We start from the raw sequence: 25986 nt of genomic DNA, 5'->3' as shown, positions 1-25986 counted from the left end.
CGGCTCTTTGTTATTTTCCTACCAGCAAATACAGATGCATGACTTGATTTCTCCATCTGTGACCTCTGCAACCCCTAAGCGGACAAGAAATCTCTGCCTTTTGTCCCTCCAAGCTAAAACGCATAATTAATTATGCAAATCAAGCTGCCGAAGGACCACAATTAGCTGGATTCTGGGAAGATGGCTTTGAATATCCCAGCAGCTGTGTGCAAATTTTCACAGGCCGATTTGCTGAGGTTGTGAAAAATGGAGTATGGCAGGCTTGAAAAGGACAAAAAAATCAACCTCCTTCCCACCCCACCCAAAAGAGAGGTATCAAAAGGGATCTGAAAATAGACATTTTTCCAGAATGCAGGGCTCTTTAAGGTCAACTGCTCCAATCCTGGTGCAGAACTCAGACCCATCTACAGCAGGTAGGCAGAGGAGCGCTGTGTGCGTCTTCTTTGAATAATACGAAGGCAAAGTGGATCTGAAAGATTCGGGCCACCTCCAGATGAGACGACTCTCTTCTGCAGTGGCCTGAAATCCAGGACTTGCAGCAGCTTTCTTCAGCCCCTAGGACACACTGGGGCTGCCCCTTTCAAATTTCAAAGAAATTGCAACACATCCAGAAGACACCAAGCTGAGGAAGAACTGGCCCTTCTGGATCCTATTGAAGCCTGAATTTCATACATGTTAGAACCTCCAAAAACTAAAAAGTAAATATTTGGTTAGGAGAGCAGGGTTAGGGCTTGTCATGCTGAGACTGAAACCTTGAGCTTTCACTGATGCAAGAACAGATGAAAAACTTTTAAAAGGTTTTGTGGCATCAGACTGAGAACTGTGGGTTGGAATTTCCTTATTGCACTCTAATAACCCAACAAAGCAAAACGTCAACAAACCGGCTATATCATGATGGCATTCTCTCCTAGGCCATCCATCTGTAGACCTCCAGTCTGAGCATTAAGTCCATGGTCGTATTTGGAAAGGTATGCTTCCTAGAGGTACTCCTTCAACAAGCTCTTAGAGGTGACCTCACCTTTCTATCAAATGTCCATGCTTCAACAATTTTTTCCCCTGCTATGAAAGGGGCTCAGCAGGAATTGTGAGTGCACATCCCTGACTGCTTCACCCACTTCCACCGGCTTACCAGGCTGAAGTTACAGCCTGAGCAAAGCCAAGCGTGGAAGTCAGTGAACACACGCAGCTCCCTGGCCACTCGTCTGTAGTGGCCACTGCTCCCTTCACCAACGTTTCAAAGCAGGAGAAGGGTGGATTTCAGTATTTCTTTGCCATTAGAAAAGCATCTGCTTCAGCACAAGCTGTTGAAATAGCACTCTCTCAGATGCACACCCGTTTTATAGCTACCCCATGCTATCAAGATGCCCTAGCAAAACACTCAAAACAAATAAACAATCCATAAACGTGAATGCTCAGAGTAGAAAGAGCGACTCTGTCAAAATGCAGTACGTTCAGCAGCTGTTCAGCTATTCATTTCACTTAGAATCAAGATGCACCAAAAGACTGCACATAAAAATACACACTTCAGAGCAGACTACTCACTCTGCGTCCACAGAAGACAAGAAAAGGGTAGCTAACCCAGTAACACACACTGCAGCAGAGTCCTTTTCTTTGGACCTCAGCTGAAGAGGAGAAATTATCTAATCAGAATCCAGTCAAATAGCACATTTGGGAGTAGGGAGGGCTAAGGCCCCGAGAAGGTGACCAGGCAGGCTGTCCTCAAATAAAAAGTCCTGAGTTTCAGAAAGGAAATGAGCAGGAAGGACAGTATCTACTTCATAATGACCATCACCAAGGAAAAGCTGAACTCTGCAGCTGTATAAATCATGCACAATCCCACTCTTGCATTTATTGCTACGATTTTGCATCATTCACTTCGGTTTTGTTAGACGTGGGTAGACAGCAATGAGTTGTGTAGCAACCATGGAGACTTGAAAGCTCTGAAAATTTTCTTCAGCCACCTATCTGACTGCCAAGATCTCAGGGGAGGTGCCTGCGGTAGTTTTAAACATGCCCTTCAAGCAACCACCAGCATTAAGATGACATGGTGCCTGCCATTTGCAAAGAAGTACTGAGGACCTCTCAAAATTTAGCTAAACATCCACAAAAAAGGTTCAAATCTCACAAACGTTTCTCCGTGTCATGCAAGACCTCTTAAAAGTTCCAGGCTCTCACAGGAGTTCTTGCAAGATTCTTGGAGAGAAATCACTGAAACCTTACAAGATTTCATGTGATTTCGGCAGAGAGAAGGGGCAGATTATACCCTGATGCTCAGGGCCTAAAAAAAGTACCAAGCTCTGCACATCCATGTGCCCTCACCCTGTAGCCCACTGGAAACTCTATCTGCAGTTCTGCTGTGCTCCCTTCTACACACCCTGCTGGAACCCGGTGAAAAGCAAGGAGGAGATGTGCCTTCCTAGTTCAGTGCCATGCAGAAAGGCAGAACTTCCAGGGGCCACACTAACCAGTCCCCTCCCACAATTTGCACGGGGACAACCCACAATTGAAGAAAAATGGATGTGTTCTGGGCAGAGAAAAAGCAAGCAAATCTATCAATGCTGTGCAACAGTTTATCAAGCAACAAATTGTCTTTAAAGTGTATTGATCTAAATATTGTAAGCTCCTTTGAGTGATACACAGGCATCTGAAGGGTAAGAAAGAACAGTGTTTCCCAACCTCAGCAACTTTGAGATGTGTGGACTTCAGCTCCCAGAATTCCCCAGAAGTCAGGGAAAGCTGCAATATTGCAAAATGCTTCCAGGAAGGGAAGGGAAGGGAAGGGAATCCAATATCCATTACAAGGTGATGCAAGGACTAACTGAACAACACACATAGTAGCATGCAACCTTTCAATTTCTTCAGAACATCAGGTGAGATGTTTCAAAAAAGTAGGAAATGGAGAAATGAACCCAAAGATTTGGCCAGATTTTTAGCCAAGATGTCTGCAGCCATTTTTCTGTGTTCTTGTTTGTTTGGAGTAAGCTAACTTAAAAGTGACTAACAGATTCAGTGTTGTTAAACTTAACAGAGACTTTGAACTGTAGATCTCAAGACTAATAGATCTAATTTCTGGATCCTCTTACTTCTTCCAGTAATACCTTAAAAACAGGCTTACAAACCCCAGACTTCTTGCAAGGCCAGCAATTAACAGTGTTCTTTAAGTCAGCCTCTGACCCATCTTTGGACATTAATTTTTAGGACCAAAAAACTGCTTGTGGGTCATTTCAGGACTGTACAAGTACATGCCTTCTTCCTAGTTCAAACACCTTCAAGAAGCATTGTAACTGCTTTTTATTTTGGCAGCCAAGGACAAAAAAGGCCGATATTTAAACTCTATAATCTGAAGTTTTGAGATTAACCTATTGTTGCCTTCTCCAAGACCGTATGATGTTATGGATAATAATATTACAATACTATTTAAAACAACCCTAAATCCTATCAGTGTCAAAATACAGATGGAAAGCCATACCAACAGATATACACAGAGAATGATAAAAGCATCAGAAGTCATACATGAAAAGTCCAGCCTCTACTGACCAGCAAAGAAGCAGCTGGATGAACCTCAAGAAGAATGCTATTCCAAAGCCATGCTAAACCCCCACCAAGAAGAGCCTGTCATTTATGCCCACTTGCAGAGTGGTAACACACTTTAACGGGCATAAAGACCTTTTGCGATGTCATCTTGTTCATATAAGTCATAGTTACCTGGTGTATCTGACAGGGTCAGAGGAATGAAAGGGTCAGGAACAGCCAGAAGTGGAGGGCTGGAATCCAGAATATCTTTTGTTTTTTCAACTGGAAGGAAGGAAGGAAGGAAGGAAGGAAGGAAGGAAGGAAGGAAGGAAGGAAGGAAGGAAGGAAGGAAGGAAGGAAGGAAGGAAGGAAGGAAGGAAGGAAAAAAAGGTGTCAAGCAAAGTAGAGAGATAACAGAGATAAACCCAGGTTTGTTCAATGTCATGTTTAGCCAGCCTTTCTAATGTGGTTTTCCTCTGGATGTCTTAAGCTACAATTCCCCCCTAGATCACTGAGAGAAGCAAAATAAGACTCTGCTTCCCTCTCCCACCTCAACATTTTGCATCATTAAAGATTAATGCAGGAGTCACTGCGTGTTTCTAGATTTTTAGATGTCTAGATTTTCTAGACACACAAATAAAGCCCTTGGCTGATATACAAAGCCAAAGACGACTGTGCCGCACATATACAGAAAGAGGGTGCAGGCGCACACATTGCACATGCAAAAAGAAACACTCCATGCATCAGCCAAAATAACTTCATCAAACAGTACAATCCCAACACACACATTCAACAGAGTGAACAAAAGTACAGTCAAAAATTAAATGCCATCTGGGAAAAGTAAAAGTGGACTTCCGTTGTCACCAAGAAAACAGCAAAGAAGCAGCTGGAAGAAACTGAGGGCACAGAGGGTGCCCCACAGGCAGCCCCATGCCCAGTAATGGTGGCCTTGCCTTTTGGTTGTCAGCATTATACAAGGACCCTGGACTCAGGAGGGAGCAAGAGCAGGATGGGGGAATGGATATCGGGCTGGGGGACATGCAGGAGGAGACGCCCCTAAGATAGTCAGCATCCCAGCAGTCTCGGGTTTTAAAAGGCCAGCGTTCCGACTTCTCTAGAAGCAAAACGGCATTCGGGGGGAATCCAGCCACCCAGTCTCTCACGAAGCAGGCTGTTGCATCCTGCGCTAGCTGAAGTTTCCAAACTGTTACCAAGGCAGCCATGCTTGGAGCACTTTATAGACAGCTGTCATATTGCAGAATATATCAGCCTTCTGGATCATGAAGTCCCTCTGAACTGTACTTCACAATTCTTCTCCAGGGATCTGAAAGTTGGCACACCGTTCATCTTTAGCCCCACAATGGAGATCATTCCATCATCATTTCTTAGCATAGCTCAAGATGGCACAACCTTGCACACCTCCAACTGCTGCCAAACAAAAACTGCCAGTATTTTATTCATCGTGATTAACTAGGCTGGCTTAGGCTGATGGGAGTTGCACAGCCACATCTGGAGAGCCATAGATTCAATACCCTCGCTCTAGATCCACCATCCCCAAGTTGGCCATCCCCAAGTTGGATGTGATGGGACTGCAGCCCACATAATTTTTAGCTGGCGCAGTGAGATAAAACCAATTAAAACAAATGCAAGTCAACGTGCCCTGAAGATCTAAGAAATTTAATATTTGATTCATCCAAATTTTAGAGCAGAGGTGGAAGTGGCCCGCCAGAAGATGCTGAACTTTACTCTTGGTGGTCTTGGCCTGGCCAATGGTGAGAGATGCTGGAATGTATCAATCAGCAACATCTGGAGGATGACAGGATTCCCACTCCCTTTTAGAAGAGCAGACAGCAGAAGACTCTAAGCATTAACATTCAGCCTTGTGCAGAACCTTTTCAATGTGGTTTCTGCAGACAACAGGAACCTTCAGCTGCTGCAGGAGTAGGCCCGTCTTACTCAAAACCCAACCATACTTTATGAGGTTAGATACGCATAGTAAGTATTTGATTTTGAGAAGAATCAACCCTCTAAAGGCATCTCAGAGGTGAAGACGACATTCCCACCAGAATGCCTGGCTGACATTTGACATGCCATCCATAAAATGCTCTCCCCATTCCAGTTTAAAGGCTGAGTTTGCTCCAGGATAGCATTGCTAATGTATCGGTTGTCCAATCTCTGCTATGTTCTTCGCATACTTTTTCCTACCTTTTGAGAAATACATCCCTCATAGTGCAGAACCTGGGTATGGAGAAATGACTGTGGATCTGAACACCCCAGTGGGTTGGAGAATATATATTCCAGATTCAGATATGGGTGTTATCACCTTTATTCATTTATTTTATTTATTTTTTACCCCGCCTTTATTATTTTTATAAATAACTCAAGGCGGTGAACTTCCCTAATCCTCCTTCCTCCTCCTATTTTCCCCACAGCAACAACCCTGTGAGGTGAGTTGGGCTGAGAGGGAGTGACTGGCCCAAGGTCACCCAGCTGGCTTTCCCGCCTAAGGCAGGTCTAGAACTCACAGTCTCCCGGTTTCTAGCCCATTGCCTTAACCACTAGACCAAACTGGCTTTTTTTTTTTTTGCAGCGAAAGCCCATTCCCACCACCATCTTAAGCTTCTTTCCGCTGCCTTTTGTTCCACCCAATGGCTACTTGCACAATTCTTGGTTTTGCTTGAGACAAGATTCAGCCTGACAAACCCAAATCAACCCCAGGCAACTCACCATCCTTTTTGGGTGGAACCAGCAGTCGTGCCCCACAACATACCTGATATGGGTGCAAGAGAAGAAGAGCCAAATGCATCTGACTGTGTTGTGGAAGGTGCGGGCTGAAAACCTGGGATCAGGTTCTCTGTTGAACTGTCAAGCTTCTCAGGAGGTTTACCTAGAATTCAAAGGGCCTGGTCATTAAACATTGCTAGCTTGGTGGGGGTGGGTGGGGGGAACTGTACACCTATACGGAGGCCAGTGAGTGAGCGAACAGGACAACAAACAGGAATTTATTCTGGGAGTTCCAGTGAGGAAAGGGAGGAGCAAAGGAGAGAGGAAGAGCGGGGGGGGGGGAACCAATGCTAAAAGCTGCTGCTGACTGCTAACTGCCCACTGTATGCGATGGGAGCACGGCCTCCTGCTGAGCCAGATGAAGGAGCTTCAGAGGATATATAAGGAAGCCAGTTTCCAGAGCATAAGCACACTGAAGGAGCAAACAGGAGTTTGCAGGGGAGGTCAAGGCAGAGGGTTCTCTCTCTCCTCCTCCATCTGAGGAACATGGAAGCCCAGAGGATTGCTTTTGGGGGTGCAAAGAATGCACCAGACTTCCTTTCCTCCTTAGATATGAGTTTTATACAAACTGCAAGCACAGGTTAACCAGCCTCTTGGAAGAGAAGGCAGAGGGGCTACAGGCAAACCTATCTACTCTCTGGCTCAAGAGGGGATCACAGAGTTGGAAGAGATCTTAAAAGTAATCTAGCCTAACCCCATTTGGTGCAGGAGCTGCTAAAGATGAAGAATGCTTGGATCAGGCAGAGGAAGCACGTGGGCAATAATAAGAACTCTTCCTGAAGACAAACCAAACCAGTCAGAGGGGATGGAGAAATAAGGAAACCTGTCAAGAATAATTTGAGGGGGACAGGAGCTTCAACATGATTTAAGGAAGATCAAACTGACAGTGATGGAATTTACTTCCATTATTTTCTATTACAGAAACTATCTGCGTGGGTTTAAACCGGGTTGCCCAGAAACACCATACTTGTACTGGAAGACATCTATCCTTGATAGATGTATGTCATGATGCTTCTGACTCAACTATGACTAGCAGCTTGGCACAGTGGCAACTCTCAGATGCAGTGATTCTTTCCAAGATGTTTCTCTGGAGAGTTAGCAGCAATTGTCACACACAGCCGCCCACGGTCAGCGGTTTCCATTCTTAAACATTTCTGATGAGGTTTTGCTCCTCTCCCTACCTGGGAGACAAACTGGGAATCTAAGCAAGGACAGAGGCTGACACCACCGCCAGCAAGTCGTTTGCATTTGTTCCTTAATATATTAGAGCAAAACCTTTCATAAGACTATTTACAGAAAAAACGATTAAATATATTAAAATAATCCAATTCGGTAAACTATATAAATCAGCAACTTCAGAAGCCCAAGAAATGGAAATGACTTTCTAGCAATGAAGGGGATTTTCAACAGAAGCACTTCAAGCTGACCTAGAAACAGAATGCAGAGCAAAACAGATCTTTGGGCTCAACCAGCTTTCTCTAACCTGGGCCCCCCGATGAGTTCAGTGGCAGTTGCTAGAGTTCCTCCCATCCTGAGGAAGACCACTGGCCTTGCAGGCTGGGAAATTTGGCAGCTGGGTTCCCATGCAACTGGAGGGCATAAGGTTGGTGAAGGGCTGGTTTAATCCACCGTAAGTCCTAAAATCTAAATTTGGGGCAGTAAAAACAAAGTCAGCTAGTCTGTTGTGAACCTTTCAGTTACTAAGAGCCACTGAAATGTGCCTTTCATATTTAAAAAGCCAGCTTTGCCCCAGCTTCTGCACCGATCACAAACTAACCATCACTTAGTTTTGCAAAATCCTTATTCAGCAGCTCCTCTGCAGTGAGCTTGGAGAAGTTGTCATCATCAAAAGGGTTCCAAGTAGAGACATCTGGTGGGTTGTAGACATTTTGCTGTGAGGTCCTCGGAGACCCAGAAGGGGTAGTCGAGGCAGACCTAGAGAAAACCACCCCAAGAAGTTAAGAGTTATGAAGGCTGATTCAATAGTTTTTAAAAATTATTTATTTTTATTGTTTTTGAATTAACAAAAAAAGAAAAAGAAAAAAGAAAGGAAACACAATGATAATAAGGATGGCTGATCCAATGGTTTATAGTTAACTGATCTCCACTCCCAAAGTCATTCCAAGGGTTATGGATACAGCTAGAGGTGTGACCACAGACCCCTGAGGTCCTGTCGAGTTCTATATACCTGACAATTGCCCACACCAGTCTAGAGATACATTTGGAAACCCAGGAACAGAAGTTATGTTGATGTCCATATCTCACTGACCTCAGACACATTCTCTTAGTTCGGGGCACAAGCAAAGATAGGGCTAAGTTTTCCCAGCCCTCAACAAAAGAACATGTTAACTATAGACCTTTTTGCACTTCAGCTCTTTTCAGCTTGACAAAGCATTGAAGCGCAACCTAAGGAAAATCTCTTCTATTACATATGCTGAAGGAAGGGGGACTTAAGAGGCCTGGGTCTTTACATTGGTATAATAACAAGTCAACTGATGGTACCACCATGGTGATTCCTTCAACCTCTTCTTCCTAGCATTTTCCCGCTATCGCGGGGTTGGCTTTTTGGATCCTGAAACGCCACTTTGCCTGATCATCCACATCCTCAGGGCGCAGTTTGCATGTCCTTATTGATGGTGTCTTGCCATCTCTATTTTGGTTGCCCACGTGGCCACCAGCCATCGATTTTAAGATGGTAAACTATTTTGGCAACAGTGGAAGGTACTGCTCTAAGGACATGTCCATACCAACGAAGCCGGCTTCTCTCACCTCCTCTGTAATTAATGACACGCTTAGTAGTTGTCGGGTGGCATCGTTTGGGACGTGATCGAGCAGGGAGATGCCCGATATCCAACGGAGCACATGCATTTCCGTAACATGGAGGCGGCTCTCTATACCCTTTCTTGCTGCCCAACACTCGGTTCCATACAGTGCCACGGGGCGAGCGATCGTCTTACAGATCTTAGATTTGAGATGGGTCGGTATTTGTTTGTCACAAAGCACACCAGAGAGTTCTCGCCAGCACAACCAGGCCGCATCCACCCTCGCTCACACATCACCGCTGATGCCACCGTCACCTTGGAGATGGGAGCCAAGGTACCGAAAGATGCCCACCTTCTTTAAGTTTTCTCCATTTATTTGGAGCGTCCCATGGGTGGTTACAGTCTCTAGGTACTCAGTTTTCTTTATGTTCAGGTGGAGTCCAAAATGGCTGAGGCAGTCATTCCATGGCTGTACTTGCCACTGCAGTTCATTCCTAGTAGTAGAAGCAAGCATGACATCATCAGCGTAGAGTATGGTCCAGGGTGCATTTCGCTGCAGGTCTCGTGTGATGGTATCCATGACTAATATAAGTAGGAGCGACAACAGCGCGGAGCCTTGGTGTACTCCAACCATCACTGGAAACCTGTCAGAGAGGCCAGCTGAGCATCACACATGGCTACTAGTGTTCTTGTATAGCACTCTGACCCAGTCAATGAGTAATTCAGGCACCCTGTGATCACAAAGGGTATACCAAATCAGTTGGTGTGGAACACAGTCAAAAGCCTTTTCCAAGTCTAATTGTGCAATGGTTGGGTCTTCTCTCGGTGTTTCTCTATAAGCTGGCGAGCTGCAAAAATGGCATCGGGAGTCCTGCATCCTTTGACGAAGCCACATTGATTGACGGTGAGTTGGACGATGTTACGAATGCGCTGGTCCAAATTTTTTTCCAAGATCTTCATAGTATGGGACAAGAGGCGAATTGGGCAGTAGTTGGTGCAGTCGGCTGTGTCGTCCTTGTTTTTAAATATGGGAACTGTTACACTAGTTGACCAATCAGTTGGTGCACAGCCATTACTTGTTACGGCATTAAAGAATTCGGTCAGCCAATGCATCCCCGTATCGTGAAATTACTGCAAATTTCAGAAATCCGCAGGTAGATCATCAAGTCCTGGGGCCTTCATGTTTTTCATACTATCTACTGCGTTAATAACTTCCATAGTAATAATGGGCAAAATTGGTCCGCAGGTTGGCGTGCCCACCAAAATTGGTGGGTGTGGGAATTCAATATTGGAGATCTCGCTAAAATGGTCTTGCCAATGTTGCAAAATTTCCTGCTTGCCCTGAAATCTTCTGCCATCCTTGTCCTTTATGCACATATAGTGCTCAATGGTGATTCCTCCAACTCTTTTTATATAATAGGGTTCTCATTACACACCTGCACACACACACCTGCCTGGACCAGTCCACCTTTCTCCAGCATTATTTTGTGCAAGGTGGAAGAGAGTTTCATTTTCATCCTGCTTTCTCTCTATGAACTCAGGGCAATGTACACAATGGCTTCCCCCCTCTCACTGTTTCCTTTTATCTTTACAACAGCCCTGTGAGATATGTTAGTTCAAGAAACTGAGATTGACACAAAAACTCCCCATGGTTTTTACAGCTGGATTTGTACAGATTTGAGCCCTCAGTACTCTGTTATAACGTGCGATGGGCTTTTCCTGGTAGCTTTGTTAACTGCACTACTCCAGTCCATTTGTGCTACCTGGTAGCTGAGCTCTAACGATGTTACCTGAAAGCTGCTTGGAGTCTTTGGAAACGCAGTGGCATAAAAGCCAAGTAATAAACAAGCAAACAAATAAATTAACTGCCTCAGCAGCAATAGCTGTGAGCAGTCCTCTCCTTACGTTGGTATTGCAGGACAATTTAAGGGCAGCCAGTGGGGAGACTCCACTCCCTTCGTTTCCCCCTCACACAGCATCCGCAGGTAGGAGGAAAAACCATGACCACTTGCTCTCCTTAAAGAACCGGATGAGGGAAGACGGATACCTGGGATGGTGACTTTAACCACCTTTTAAATTGCCAGTCAGGAGATGCGCCATGCCAGGGTCAGCCTTACAAGGAGACCAGCCTAAGAAACCAATGCCATGTAAAGCAGGACTACTGTCGTGGCAAAGATACAGAATAGCAACAGAATCTCGCAAGTCTGAATGTGCTTCCTCCTCCCTCCCTTTATCTTCACGTGAATTAGGGATGGGGTCTTCTGAGACATGTTCTCAAGTTATCTTTTTGGGCTGGGCTCAAGCCCTCTTATCTGACCATCACCTTGGTAGTGATCTTCCTCCTGTCCCTCAAGGCCATTCCCTCTGCCCTCTAGAGCCAGTGACACGGGCCATTTCTGAATACTAACCTACCAGCTTTCTGGAAGACTAATAAGCCCATCTTCCAAAGTAGCACACCTGATAGGTCAGTGGGGCAGAAGAGGTCTGCAGGATGAAGTGGGTTAGAATTTCCAATGGCTTTAATCTGGGCCACCTTCCACCCCACTGACCTGTCAGCTGGACTAACTTAGGACAGAGGACTCCAAGCAGTTTTTCCAGAAGACAAGGAGACAAGTTTGCCAATCTTCCAATCTCTTGTGCTATGAGGGGAAACTGGCAGAATGTTTCACCCCCAATATCCCAAATCTGTAGGTGCTGCAAGGGGCTATCATCAGAAATATCCCGAAATATCCCATGGGGTATGCAAAATGACACTGCTTCTCTCCCAAAGTAATAAAAACAGTAGAGAGCACAGCCCTACAAAACGTCAGAGCAGCACCCATCTGACATAGACATTTGTGCACGCATTTGACATAGAGCCAGCAATACCCCCTTTTCCTAGTTTAAATCTACTAGCAGTGCTTTTTTAAAAACAAGTCTATCAATCTGAAAGGCCATATTTCATCATGGGTCTAGCAGACTTCCTAAAGATTGGCATACCTGCATCTAGAAGGAGCCTGTGCAATTCCCGAATGGTGCTTTGCAAAGCACAGGCCAGACGTTTCACGGGGAGATGCCTCCATGGAAAGCCATTGTCCAGCTTCTGGCAAGGGAGGGTAGTGCCCTAGGAGCTCAGCCTATGGCAGCAGCATCACCAAGACCATGAATGAGATGTCCAAGAGTATTTGTACACCAAGCCCAGTCCCGGGAGAAGTCAGAAAACCCTACTTTAACCTGGGACAGCTAAGGATGAATTTAGGCTGCCTCCCCAATAGGATGGGGATGAGACAAAGGGTGTGTCATGAGGCTATCTCTTTGAAAGTAGTTACTGCGCTGTCTTCTTGTTACAGTTAGCACCATGTCAGGATGAGCCCTACATCTTTCTAGAACTAAATAAGCTTTCATCAACCAGTTTCCCTCTAGCTGTATTGAATTCCATGGCCAAACTGACTCAGGGAAGCTCTAGTTCAACATGTCTCAAGGATACCAGGCTGAAGACATCTGGAAAAAGTATGGGAAGGTGGCTACTTCAGAAGGGAATATGAGAAAGTCTGGACTGGAATATCTGCTGTCATTTCCCTTTTTCTCTCTTGGTCTTACCTCTACTATAAACTCCTTAAACTTCCCATTAAATTACTCTTAGTGCCCTCCAACTCACACATGCTCCCCAGGAAGAACAGATGATAGCTCCAGACTTACTTGGACTTATTGAGGCTGGCTTCCGCAGCGGCTGCCTGTAGCAGTTGTGTTGATTTGCTGGCTGGCACTCCAAAGACAGTGCTGTGGGTCACATCGCTTAGAATCCTCCTGTGTCCACCTCGCTGAGTCTTGGGAGAGGATGGTGGTGTGAGAGACCCCACCTTCTGCCCCTGGACAGCTGACGGAGGGGTGGTTGGTATCTTTTGTTGTCGTGGAGGTGCTTGCTTTTAGGAAAAGAAAATGGGGGAAACAGGGATCAAGGAGAAAGAAAGAAAGAAAGAAAGAAAGAAAGAAAGAAAGAAAGAAAGAAAGAAAGAAAGAAAGAAAGAAAGAAAGAAAGAAAGAAAGAAAGAGCGAGCAAGTGAGAGAGAAAGATGGTAGCCATTGTGAAGCTTCTGTATTAGAGAATTCTTTATGAGTAACAAGCCAAACAGAATTGTATGAAGAAATGAAAATGCAAGCGAGCAGGATTGCATCACAGAGCATCATCTTATCACTGTGTGCATGATTTGGTCATTCCACAATCTCCTGCATGTACAATGTCAACCTATGCCTCCGTGGGTGCGCACGCACACACACACCTATACAACTGTACACGCAAAGCCCCCTCCCTGTATATATGGAAGGAGACTGAGGCCAAACTACATCAGAGAGGTAATGCCTAAATAGGATTAACCTAATTTCTAACCCATTTGTGGACAGAAGATGATTCCCACCCCACCAAACAAAACAGTAGTAACAGACTAAAATGTTCAACTTGTCATAATGTTCCTTCTAGGCCAGAAAGGAGTTGGGTATAACAGTGACTTAGAAATGCATTCAGTGTCCACAAACGGGGGGGGGGGGAATTCCACACCTTAAGAGCTATATTAAGAGCTGCTGGTAGCATCTGTAGAACCCCAATGGCTACCGATTGTCTTCAGATCGTAGAATGGTGCAGCTGGAAGGGGCCCTGTGGGTCATCTACCCCAGTCCTCTGTGAGGATAATCAGCTGCACCATCCTCAAGAGCCATCTATCCAACCTCTTATTCAAAGTTTCCAGAGAGGGAGGACCCACAACCTTCATAGGAAGACTGTTCCACTGTTGTACAGATCTTACCATCAGGACATTTTCCCCTCATATTTAAATGAAATCTAGGTAGCTGCAACTTATGACCATTATTTCTGGTCCTTGTTTCTGTAGCGTTCTTTCACAAGCTGAGGTCTGGGAGCAATTTCAGGGAAATCACATGAAAACCTATATTTCAGTCACGCCATTTGAGGCCTGGGAAAAGATCTCCTGAAGTGCAAATGCCTCAGATAATATATTTCAAAGCTGTTCCTTACTGGAGAGATGTGCATGAAGACCAATTTGCTGCAGGAATCCCAAATGAGGGATCCACACAAAGAATGTGGAAAGAAACCCCCGCTCTTGCAAAGCATAGAAGCCAAAAGATTCCCACAAGCCTAGAAGCAGGTCCTCAGCGCAACAGGAATAGCTGTTGATAGATGAATTTATCTAGTCCCCTTTTGAAGTTGACCAGCTAAATGGCCACCACATCTTGACCACTGCCCCACCTCAGGGGCAGAAGCAAAGAGGCCCAGCATCAGCTACAGGCCAGGGTACAACAGGGCAGCCCATTTTTCTTTGCGTCAAAAACAAACCAACAAAAAAAAGCGAGAACATATACCTGGTTACAAACGCCTTCAAACCCTTTGCTTTAAAAATGCCCTGTCCTTTCTAATGCCTCTTCCCTAGTTTGTATGTTTAAGCTTGAGGGAAGAGGAGCAACCGACATTCATGGTGTGAGTTTCGACTGCAAAACTGCACCAACTCAGCGTTTTTCAATCAGGGCCGGCAATCAGCCGGTGTGGTTTGCGCGAATGTTTCAGGGACGTGCCTGCAATTATAAAGCAAGCAGCGGCGACGTGGGTCGGATGGGTGTGCACGTATTCATATATGTGTCCTGTTGCCTCATCATGAAGCAATACATGGGTCTTCCGAAAGGGGGGGCAAGGAACCATTAAATCCAGGTTTCAAAGTTATCAACTTGCACCACCGAGTTTAACTGTGTGTCCGGGAAAGAAACACGTCATCCATCACAGAAGACTCCTTAAATGACCTTAATTAACCTCAAGTTCGCAGGACCAACATCCAGTCTGAAGAAAACATCCAGGCATCCAAAAGCCTCCTTGATGTTTTGTAAAATTTTGATCAGTCCAATTAAAGCTATGCATACAATGGGTTTGGGATTCTTTTCTAATCAACAAACACAAGTGTTGATGCCTTTCTGGACTTTTCTACGTATCACTCCATCTACACCCCTCCAGGCACACTGTAAGAAACCTGAAGACGAGAATGAAAACAGGATCTAATGCTCTTAAGGAAAGTCTAGGACAGAAGGAGAAATGCAACTTTTTTGGAAGATTTACTTTTCCAGCTTCATTCTTTGGCCTAAACATTATCACCTTTTTCTTGCCTATTTGCTCTTCATAGCATAAGCCAGAACCCGATAAACTATTTTTTTTTCTTTTTGGATCAGCCTGTGTCATTTCCCTACCCAGTCTCAGCTAAACTATCACAGGTAGTTATTACGCTATTAAGATGGAAGGGAGATGGAGGAACTGGCTGAGTTATTTACTGATTGATTACAAACACTTGTATACTGGCCCATTGCAAGACTCCAGGCGGTTCACAGTCAATAAAACATCATAAAACCAGTATTACACAACACAAAAATGCCAATAAAAATTCAATTAAAAACCACAAAAGCACACAGAATGAAAATCGGGTGATTCGAGCCCAACAGAAGAGGAAGCCCATGATTTGTCACTCAGATCCCCAAGGGCCAGTGAAACAAGATAGTTTCCCACTCCTCAAGAGTGTCAAGGCAGTCTGGCCCTCCGTAAAGCTCTGTAGATGGAGTACCTGAAGCACCCCCTCCAGGAATGCATGCACTGGGCAAGCAGATTCCATTTGGAGAAGAGAGCTCCAAAGATATGGGGGAGCCAAGGATTGACGACACCTCATCCCTAACTGATGGGTCCTTTCTCTTAGCACCTCATGAAGACGTTAGAAGCATGTGAAAAGTGGCATGCGATCTGTTGCAAGAAAGGAATCCTGGCTGGAAGACGCTAACAAGCATTAACAGTATGCTTTCCCTGCACCTCCAAATTACTCGTCAGCTCGGCTCAGGAAACAGGGTGTGCTTCTGCCCGACTTCTAATATGGAAGTGAAAGCTGGATAGATTAGGAGAAACTTAAAAATAAATTGAATGCAATGGGAACAGATTACTTAAGAAGTGTATGTGGTAGAACTAGAAGAGGTAGTGTCAAGAGTGAATGGACATTGAACAAACGTGGATTGAATACAAAATCGAGTTACTCAATACAGAAGAAGTATGTAGAGGTGGTTTACTCAGAGAGAGAGGAGGAATGAGAACCGAACGGTAGAACTTATACTCAAGTATTTGTCTACGTGCTATATATACGCCCGTGTGTGGATGCGTGTGTCTGTGTGTGTGTGTGAAAAGTGAACGGGTGAAGAGAAACAGGGAGAGCAAGGATGTCATGGCTGGATGGAGCTGATGAGATGCTCAGAAAGGGGAGGTGAAAGTTTAAAGACTCAAAGGCAATGGATGGATGGCTGTGATGGAACATGGAAGCAAAGGATGGTTTGAGGAACATATGGAAAGGCATAAAAATGCTGTTCATGTGAACTTGATTTAACCACCTTTCCTTTTCTCATGTTTTATTTCCTTGTCTTAACATTTCTGACTCTTTTCTGCACTCTGCGTAATCTTGTTTTCCTGAAACTGAACGGTGTAACAGGTACAGCATATGTCTGTCTGTCTGTCTCTCCCTCTAAATTAAATTGTGTTAATATGAGGACTGCATATTCTGCCCCCGGAGGTGAGACAGGCCCATTCGCTCCCGGACTTCCAGAAGAACCTAAAAACCTGGTTCGGCCGCCTCGCTTGGGGTGGGAGGGCCACCGGTTCATCTTCGGGGTGGCTAGTATCATAGATCTCTCCCCAACAAACAAGATCTGCGCTGCTTGGATTTTATATTTTACATCTATTTTATTGTTATAGATCTATTTATATTGTAATTTATATGTTTTAATTGTGATTTTATTGTAAACTGCCCAGGGTCCCCTTTTCGGGAGAGATGGGCGGTGATAGAAATGTGAAATATAAATAAATAAATAATCACATAGGAGGATGCCGAAACGCTTGCCCAAGGCCGAAGGAGCTGGAGAACCCTTACTGCCCGATGTGCCATGTAGCATGGACCCGGGAGAGAGAGAGAGAGAATATGCCCATGCATTTAAAAGTGCCTCTTCTGCTTCTGGATGAATTCTGGGGGATTGCATTCGAGGCTTTTGAAGCCACACACAGCTTTGGAGACCTTGGTTGTGCACTTCTGCCCTAAATGCCCGTCTAATTGACGAAGCTGCTGACTGAAGAAATCTCTTCACTCGCAAGGGTTCCTTCTGTAAGCAGGAATACATGGGGGCAGCAGGGAGGGACTTCCCCCCCAGACCAGCTCTTGGAACCAGATGGCTTCAGAGATTCAAAGCCTTATGGTGGGACAGGAAAATTGTGTGCAAAGATATCTAGGGGTATCCAGCTTCGGCTGGAACACATTTCTTTGCCATTTTTATCTGAACATACGTACCCATACAAAAGCCAGAAAAGCTGCGTTTCAAAAAGAAACAAATGGGAATGATTACAGTGGAATATAATTAAGAGTCGGCCAATAGGGGAGGAAGGGGAGCGGGGGAGAGATGAAGGGACTATGAAATTTTACTTGCCAGCATCTGCAGTGATGGGAATAGGAATCCCTGGCAAGTTTCCAGTCCTTTTATACTGAGGCAGCTGCTTCCCTTGGTGCGGGAAAAGCCCTGGTTTTCATTAAGCAAAGAGCACTTGTTGGAGATAAACGCATTCATTATAAACATTAAATCAGTGTTTCTCGACCTTGGCCACTTGAAGATGTGTGGACTTCAACTCCCAGGATTCCCCAGCCAGCATATGCTGGCTGGGGAATCCTGGGAGTTGAAGTCCACACATCTTCAAGTGGCCAAGGTCGAGAAACACTGCATTAAATGGAAGGCTTGTTAGGAGGGGGTGGGAGAGGTGCTGCTGCTGCTGCTGCTGCTGGAAAGTCTGTTGTTAATAAAGATTTGGGATCTCCCTGTAAATTAATCCTCCTCCAAACGACTTGCAAGCTCAGCTCTGGAAGTAAGAAGCAAGCACCAAGAGCTAAAGTGCTCCTGGAGCCTATGGGGGCTTCAGCACAGCTAACCCTAAAGGGACCACCACCACTGCTTTCCCAGAAGGTTGCCTGGGGAGCTCCCATTCCCTCTAAGAATTCCAGGAAACAACCTGGAAATTCCTGGCTCTATTTGCTGAGAGTTTGGGGCACCCAAAAGATGCCCATTGCCTCCCTCCAGGTCAAGTTGCTGTTAATGGGGGAGTGAAGCGAGAAGAGCTCTGGATCATTTGTCTTCTTCTAGTTGTCCAGTCTGCAGCTCTCCCTCCTGTCTCCCAAGGTCATCTCCACATACCATTACACCTCCTTTGCCTTTACTTTCCAGAGAACTAGGGCGGGTCCCTTCTGAGATGCTTTCTCCACCCCCATTCCTTCTGTGGGCTGAGACGTCGCTTGCCTGACCAGTATCTAGGCCGTGGCTCCTCCTCCTGTGTCCCAAGGATATTCTCACAGCCCATTAGGTACAGACAGGCTATCATATTTGTTCACCGCCCATCTCGTGTAACGACGACTCTGGGCGGTTTACAAGTGTAAAGAGGGGACACCAATTGCAGAAAAGGGACCCGGGGAATCCATGTGGTGCTGGGGCCTCAAGTTGGCCACCTGTGAGCTAAATGAACCCGAAAGAGAGACCTAGAGCAAGCCGCTCAGTGCTTCTGAAGCAAGCCAGCCCTTAGCATTTGCAAAGAAGTACCTGGAGAATCCCGGAGGAAGTCCAAAGACTTCAAGTTCAATCCCAAATTGAAGGAGAAGGAACAGCCACATTTCAAGAGGTTCTTGTTGGAATGAAACACACCAGGCTGTATTTGCAGGACATGCACCCCAGAATAAATATAATCAAATTTTCAAGGTTCACAGAGAAGCATAAACCAACCAGACAAGGCTGGTCCATACCACACGCTAGGCTAGTATGTAGTTGCCTGTTGTTCAATGTATGGTTCAATGTCTTCTCCAAACACAGCTACTGGTCCACCCCATTGTTTCAGAGGCTCAAAGGTCCTTCAGCTTCTCCTCTTCCTTGGCATTTGCTCCCCCAAGCCTGCCTTCTTCCTACCACGGCACGCCCAACAAAACGAATCTTTATACAACTGTCTAATGCAGAGTAAAGCACCAGGAGGCCCACTAAAGCTATCCACCGAAGCTGAACTAATTTTCATCCTTGATTCCGAATATGGAATAAACTACCTCAAAATTCTTTCTGAGTAATTTGGAATTTTGCAAGCAATCTTGCCCACATACCCATCCCAGCCCCTGCCTGCTCTGCTAAATGAAGGCCTTTTTACTCACTTGCGTCTCCAGCCTAGGAACGGAGGCCAAAGCAAACTGTCTTGGCCCACAACGTTGAAAGGAAGCCAAGCTGGAGAAGAGAGGCTGACTTACGTGCAGCCGCAGCAGAGGCTTTATCAACTCCATTTCCCAGCACAAAGCAGGGAGTTGGAATTAAGCATTTCACCAAAAAAGTTTTGTCAGTTGATCGGTCGATGATTGGCCAGATAACAATGGTCAAGTATTTAGAAGCATGAATGTATTGAGGTCAGTAACGCATGCCAGTCATGAAACAGGTACATGAGTTATTTAGCCGCAGTTATGACCAAAGGGCAGAACTGTAGTATTTATCTTGATAAATCTTTATCCACCCTTGCCTCAAGTTGCCCATGGAAATGGGTTAGTCCACAAAGATCATCTGCTGAGGCTCGTGGCTGCGGGACAATCTGAGGCAGGGTCTCCAATGTTTCATGCCCAACAGTAGCATCTGGCGCTGGTGAAGCCTGTATTTCTGATGCGGGGATCCCTTCAGTGCTTGTAACAAGCTAAAAAGAGGCCCTTGGCTGTCTGGCTACGTTTGCCCCAGCAGGAAATCTGCCCCAAACCCTAGACCAGCGTTTCTCAACCTTGGCAACTTCCAGACGGGTGAAAAAAAGAATGCTGGCTGGGGAATTCTGGGAGTTGAAGTCCACCCGTCTGGAAGTTGCCAAGGTTGAGAAACACTGCCTGAGACTCACATCTCCTCCCACAGATGACATCAAAAAGGAAAGAAAAAGAACCGCCATTTACACCGGTGGTCTTTGGCTCTGGCCAGCTGACCAGCATCCTCTCCCATCCAAGGAGGCTGCACGGTTCCCCCAGACAATCCAAATGAAACATGTCAGCCCCATAAGATAGACCAGACTAAGAAACCGATGCCGTAAAGGTCTAAAACTGCTTTTATTGGAACGGCTATAGCAACAGAAACTGGCAAGTCCGAATGTGCTTCCCACTCCCTCCCTTTATCTTCGTGTGAACCGGGGAGGGGCCGGTCTGAGCCGTTTCCTCAAGTTAGTTTCTTGGAACAGGCTTAAGCCACGCTTCTCTGCTTACTCTCTTGGTAACAGACCTTCCCACCGTCCTCCAAGGCCACTCTCTTCCCTCTACAAACAGGAGTCACAGCAATTATGTGCTGAACACGGTGCTCTTTTAAGCACACGCATCAGGACCTTTTGGACAAGGGTTCCACAGCTTTCACTAGCTGGAGCAGCATTTTGCACCTGGACCTTGTGGGTATGTTAGTATTGCAACTCCCAGGACAGCACCGGGTTGAGCAGCCACCTTAGAGAAGGCGGCCAAGAGCCCGTTTCACCAGCAGGAATCTAGTTCCAGTTCAAGCTTCTCTCTAAACAGTTGCTGGCTACGTTCAGACCTAGTTGCTGCACTCAGACAACATGCCGAACTTGGCTAGAGTTATTCTTAGTCTGACTTTTTTTCCTTACAGCTTAGCCCCTTAGCACAGTGTTTCTCAGCCTCGGCCACTTTCAGATGGGTGGACTTCAACTCCCAGAATCCCCCAGGCAGCTACTGCCTTAGCCCCGTTTGGCCTGTCTAGTTAGCGTCACTCAGCGTATCATGCAGAACACAGGCGCTGTGTTCAAAGATGTCAACAATTTCCAACCCACGGCAGGAAAGGTCTGCCTGATCCTTACCGGGTGTTCCTGGCTGGGGGCTTGAGGTGCAACGGAGGGCGGCCCCTGCGGTTGCGGAAGTAGCTGTGCCGGGGGCTTCTGCTGCCCCGCAACAATTTTGGGTTGGATGGCGACTTGCTGGGCCAACATCTGTTGCGGCTGCTGCATATAGTTCTGCATCGGCGGTGGTGGCGGCTGCTGCGGCGTGGCAGCCACTGTTCCCTGCTGCACCACCGGGAATTGAGGCTTCCCAGACGTCTGGGGTGCCTGGGGCATCATGTGGACCTGGGAGGGCAAGGCAAAGGCTCAATCGGTACCTGCCATTTTCTGGAAAACATGCAGCTGGGTGGCGTGAGAGGGTCTTCCCATCCCCTTCCCACACTGGCAACCCAATCCAAAACAGCCTCAAACACAGAGATGGCAAGAGGCAGCTGGTTGGGCCCCAGCAGGGTTTGAGGGACTGGGGGTGGGCCCCTAACTGGGCCGGTCCACGGGGAGGAGAGACAGCCCTCTGTCATGGAGGCTGCAAGCGGGATTAAGCCCCATTGAATCCAACAGCCTTTCCAACTCTGGGACTCCATCATCCTGCTCTGGTCTCTCACATTCTTCCTCCTCTGCTGCCTCCTCATTTGCAAAAGGTCCACGAAGCAAATGCAAGAGAAGACCTCGAGGATTAAAACATGATTTTAGCTTTCCTGTGCCAATTGAATCCGATGGGGGAGCAGGATTAAGCTGCAGAGCTAGTTTCTGCACACAGCACCCTGTGGCTTTGGATGACCCTCCCCATAAGAATATACAGGTAGTCCTCGTTTAGCGACCACAACTGGGACCGGCAACTTGGTCGTTAAGCAAAGCGGTCCCTAAGGGAAAACGCGACTGTGCTTATGTTCTTCCTTCAGCTTTCCTTTGCTTTACAGACCTGTGAAGGTCAGAAATGTGAGGATTGGTCACAAAGTTACTTTTTATCACAGTTGTAACTGTAAATGGTCGCTAAATGAGGACTACCCCAATCAAGGCTCTGATTGTACAAAGCTGACTTGATTCTGCAAACAGACATGCCGGCTATGCTTTGCCTCCTCAAGTCTCTCCTGGCTGCTAAAGCAGTTGCATTCAGGGTTACGGCTGACAAAGCAAGACATGCTGGACATCACCCAGCCTTACCTGTTGAACCTGCAGCGGTGGCATCTGCGGGGGCTGCTGATAAAAGAGAGCCGAGGCCGGCGGCTGTGGCTGCTTTAAGAAGAGCTGATGCTGCGGCGTGGCCTGGGTTGAAGGAAGCTGTGGTTGTGCAGAGGCAGCCGCCGGCTGTGCAGCGCCGGGTGGCTTGGGCTGAGTCGGTTGAGGCAGAGAGTTTGGCTGAGGAAGAGTTGCAGGCAGGGGGGGCTGGCACCCGGCCAGAGGAGCCGGAGCTGCAAGCACAGCGCAGGGAGGGCAGAAGGTTAAATGGCGCACAGGTGATGCAGTTCCTTTATGCTCAACCTGCACATTTGGGAGCAACTGTAAAAAAGCAGACTAGGAAGGGCTGCACAGGGCCAGGACCCTCCCACGCAGGACTGGGGAACCTTCTGGACTCAGGTGTGCACATGGTGTGACTTCTCAACTGGACGGTCTGGCAGAAGTTCTCACGTGGGCACCTGCAGAAGCTTTGTTCTTCCGTCAACAAGATGGAAGTAGCACGATGCCACCACACCGCGGCCCTGGAGCACGCGTGCAACGTCGCAATGAGTGGACCAAGAGGGAAGGGTTTGCACTGCAATGGTGTCACGCTGCTTTCATCGTTTGTCCTCCTCCCGGCTCCCGCATCCCCTGTGGCCACTGCTGGGCCCTCCCCAGGGGCATTACCTGCCCGTGGAACAGTATTGTTTCTAAGCCCGTTTTGCCTTCTTAAGATTTTCTTCATTTTTACAGGCTATCGTGTTTTCAGTTACTGTTGGGTCTAACGCTGCTGAATCCGTCAGTTTCATTGCTTTAGTATAATTTGGGGGCTTGAAGGATCTTTCTGGGGCTGAAGTGTCAGTGACCCCAAGCTCTAGAAGGCGGCCCTCATCCGGCTGAGCCCACAAGGTCAAGCTGTTCTGGTGCCAGCCCTGCTTGTGGTGGAACCGTGCCCATTTTTCAGAGTCACGTCCAACCCAGTGTGAAGTTGACCCAGCAGCTTCCCACCCAGCTGTGGGCTTTGAAGCACAGCCTTTAGGAAAACAACGAAGTGGGAGGGGAGGGGAGCAGCTGCCCTGTTCTGGGGGAGAGAGCCCGCCTGCTGCAGAGCACCGAGCTGTCTTCAGCCAGTGCTCAACACGGATCCTTCAGTGATGCAGAAAAGGCCCCCAGTGGAGGCTGGGGGGCAGAACTCACTTGCTTTTCTATTCCAGAAAGCACCAAGGAGTTCCTAATCCATATGGTGTTCAGAGATGTTCTTAAAAGCATGGGGGCAATGCCTGTTAAGATCTCAGAATCTAGAAGCGGACAAATCTAGAAGTATCCAGATTTGGAGAGGTGGGAATTAAGCATCCTGTGTCAGCATTCTTGCTCCGGCCATGAAAGGCAAGGGCAGTGAAATTAGGCAAAAGCGGACAAAGCTACATCTTGCCTATGGGCTGGGGGGAAAAAAACCCCACAGCTTGTCTTAATAAAGAATGTGGGCTGCCTTAGCAGGCAACTTTAATTCTTGTGAAGCATAGCTGTACACAGTCCTGGCTGTAAAAATCTCTAGACATTTCCAACCCCTTTCTCTAAGCATTCCTAGCTACTCCAGAATAATTCATCGCTGAGGTCAGCATCAGGTAGCAATAGTTAGGAAACTAGCCCAAAAGAAGCCCCTCCCTACAACTAATCAAGAAAAACTATTTCCCTAACGAAACGCTTACTTTCCTTGGGGACTACTGAATGTTCAAATGTTCTACATTTAGCTAGATTTCTGTATCAGCCCTCACCAAATGTCAGTAGAACACACAGATGTGTGCAAAATATTTGTGCAAAGTCCTCTGTGTTTGGAACAGCCACTTCAGCTATTCCAAGCTTGGAACAAAATATACTGTGGGCCAAGGAACCTGGCCAAGACAATGATTTTGTAAAAGTATAAATTAATTTAAATGTTTTGAAACTGTTGATACAATTAAGCACTGTTTAGCAAGAAATGAAATCAGTAGTTGAGAACATTTAGCAGCCTGACTGAAAAATGATAAAAAAAATAAATAAAAATCATCCCCTTGGCCAATTTTTCCGTGGACTCAATAGTAGAATAGGATTCCTCCCGTCTACTTCTGTGGGAAACAGAAAAATTGCTTTGAGTCCTCTATTGATGTGGTGGAATATTCAACATGAAATGGTCTACGTTTTCCGAAGGAACGCTGCGAGTGGGGCCACTTTGTTCATTTGGTGCACGCCCCTAAGAGTACACAGAACACACATTTCTATGACTGCACAACAAATTAATGGGAATTGTGTCAAACTGGCCCTCTCTGCCCCCAGGCTTTCCCCACAAAGGCATTTCTGACTCTCACCTTGTGGCTGGACATTGGCCTGGACCGCAGGCCTCTTCCTGGGAGTCAAGGCTGGTTGAATGGGCAGAATTCCTGGATTTGGTTGTGTTTGCCCAGCTTTGGGTCTCTGGCGTGGTGTGATGGATGTTTCTGTTGTAGGAATAGGGTCTGTCAGCCTGGAAACCACACACATACAAAATAAGAGGTTAGAATAATGGCTACTTTTGAGAGACATTACTATCAGTTTCTCTTAGTGGCCCAAGTGTTTAGAGAATCCCTCGGTCCTGCAGGTGGCAAAGGTCCCCTAAAATAAATTTCCTTCTTTTCTAGGAAAAAAAAATCAAATGGAGAAAGTAATGAGCACAGAATTCCACATCTTGCAAGGGAAATCCACAAACTACAGGAGGATGCAATTTAATGCAATACCTGACATAATTGTCACTGATTTCCTGATTGGTGCCGACTGCAGAATCCTAGAAGTTCACAATCCAGAAACCTGAAGTGCAGAATCCTGGAAGGTGAGTCTTTGTGAGCCAATCAGCAGTAGGGACGGTCCCAGGGTAGCAGGTACCCAAACAAGACTGGACAACATAATCAAACTGGGCTTTAAGGCATTTGATAGACAAAGAGCAGGAGATCATTCCAGGCCAAGGTCGAACCTGGCCAAAAACACGGAGACGTCAGTGAAGGGCAGGATTAGGACAGACCCTTCAGCAGGTGTACAAGATCATCACTAAGAACCCAGTCATGGAGGAAGCATGCCGAAAAAGATGCAATAGGCGATGGAATCAGGTTATTTGCAGGACCGCCTTTCCCCAGTCACATCCGCCCGGCCCACCAGAGCGGGGAGGCAGGACGTGTTGCGGGTCCCCTCAGGGAAGTACATCAAGTGGGGCCGAGGAAAAGGGCCTTCTCCATGGTGGCTCCCTCCCTTTGGAACAACATTCCCCCACAGTAAGATTGGCCTCCTCCTTGCTCCTTTTCTGCAAGGCCCTGAAGATGTGGTTTTGTCAGTGGGCCTGGGGACCCCAGGTCGCTTCGGAGCCAATCTAGTGGCTGATATGAATGTGTTTGCTGCTGCCATGGGGTATGTATTGTGTTTTTATGGTTTTTAATTCTGTAAGCCGCCCGGAGTAACCATGTGTGAGTTGGGTGGCCATATAAATTTGTCAAATCAATCAATCAATCAATCAATCAATCAATCCCAATTCCTGATTTTGAAAGCAGATGTGGGAATCTGCACCTAGTGGGTGTGGCTGGGGACTGCAGTTCCCACATCATCAGAGGTGAGCCGATCTAAAGCAAAATGGGTGGATTGTTTATTTATTTATTTATTTATTTTATATAGCCCATTATTGGATTGTGTCCCATACCAGAGGGGTGGGGAGCAGAAGTTTCTAGGGTTTTCCCCCCTAACCCTAACCCTTTCCAGACTGTTTTAGAGCATACACAACAGTTTTTCCGCTGCCGTGCACTGGTTTTGGCAAGAGTGGCCGAAGGGGGCGAGGTTCCCCAAAAACGGGCTCCGAAGGACACATGTGATTCTTAGCCCCACCGTCCATCCCTGGCAGCTGGC

At 46.6% G+C, this 25986-nt stretch overlaps 1 protein-coding gene across 6 annotated transcripts in view; it reads right to left on the bottom strand.

Annotated features, from left to right (window-relative positions):
* Positions 1–25986, bottom strand: part of AAK1 (AP2 associated kinase 1) — a 108006-nt gene that overhangs the window by 26177 nt on the left and 55843 nt on the right. For 4 of the 6 annotated variants that reach the window (XM_063311557.1, XM_063311560.1, XM_063311562.1 and 1 more), the window contains exons 10-15: positions 24432–24586; positions 22093–22340; positions 20953–21216; positions 12738–12961; positions 8075–8232; positions 6284–6400 (exon numbers count right to left, since the gene is read on the bottom strand). In XM_063311557.1, coding sequence (XP_063167627.1) covers positions 6284–6400; positions 8075–8232; positions 12738–12961; positions 20953–21216; positions 22093–22340; positions 24432–24586 — 1166 coding nt within the window. Of the gene's footprint in view, positions 1–3705; positions 3796–6283; positions 6401–8074; positions 8233–12737; positions 12962–20952; positions 21217–22092; positions 22341–24431; positions 24587–25986 lie in introns of all 6 variants that reach the window. The other 2 variants (XM_063311559.1, XM_063311561.1) reach the window with 1 other exon arrangement.

This window comes from Candoia aspera, chromosome 9 (genome assembly GCF_035149785.1).
Source record: "Candoia aspera isolate rCanAsp1 chromosome 9, rCanAsp1.hap2, whole genome shotgun sequence".
Lineage (NCBI taxonomy): Eukaryota > Metazoa > Chordata > Lepidosauria > Squamata > Boidae > Candoia > Candoia aspera.
This window is presented reverse-complemented; position numbering and strand designations above follow the sequence as displayed.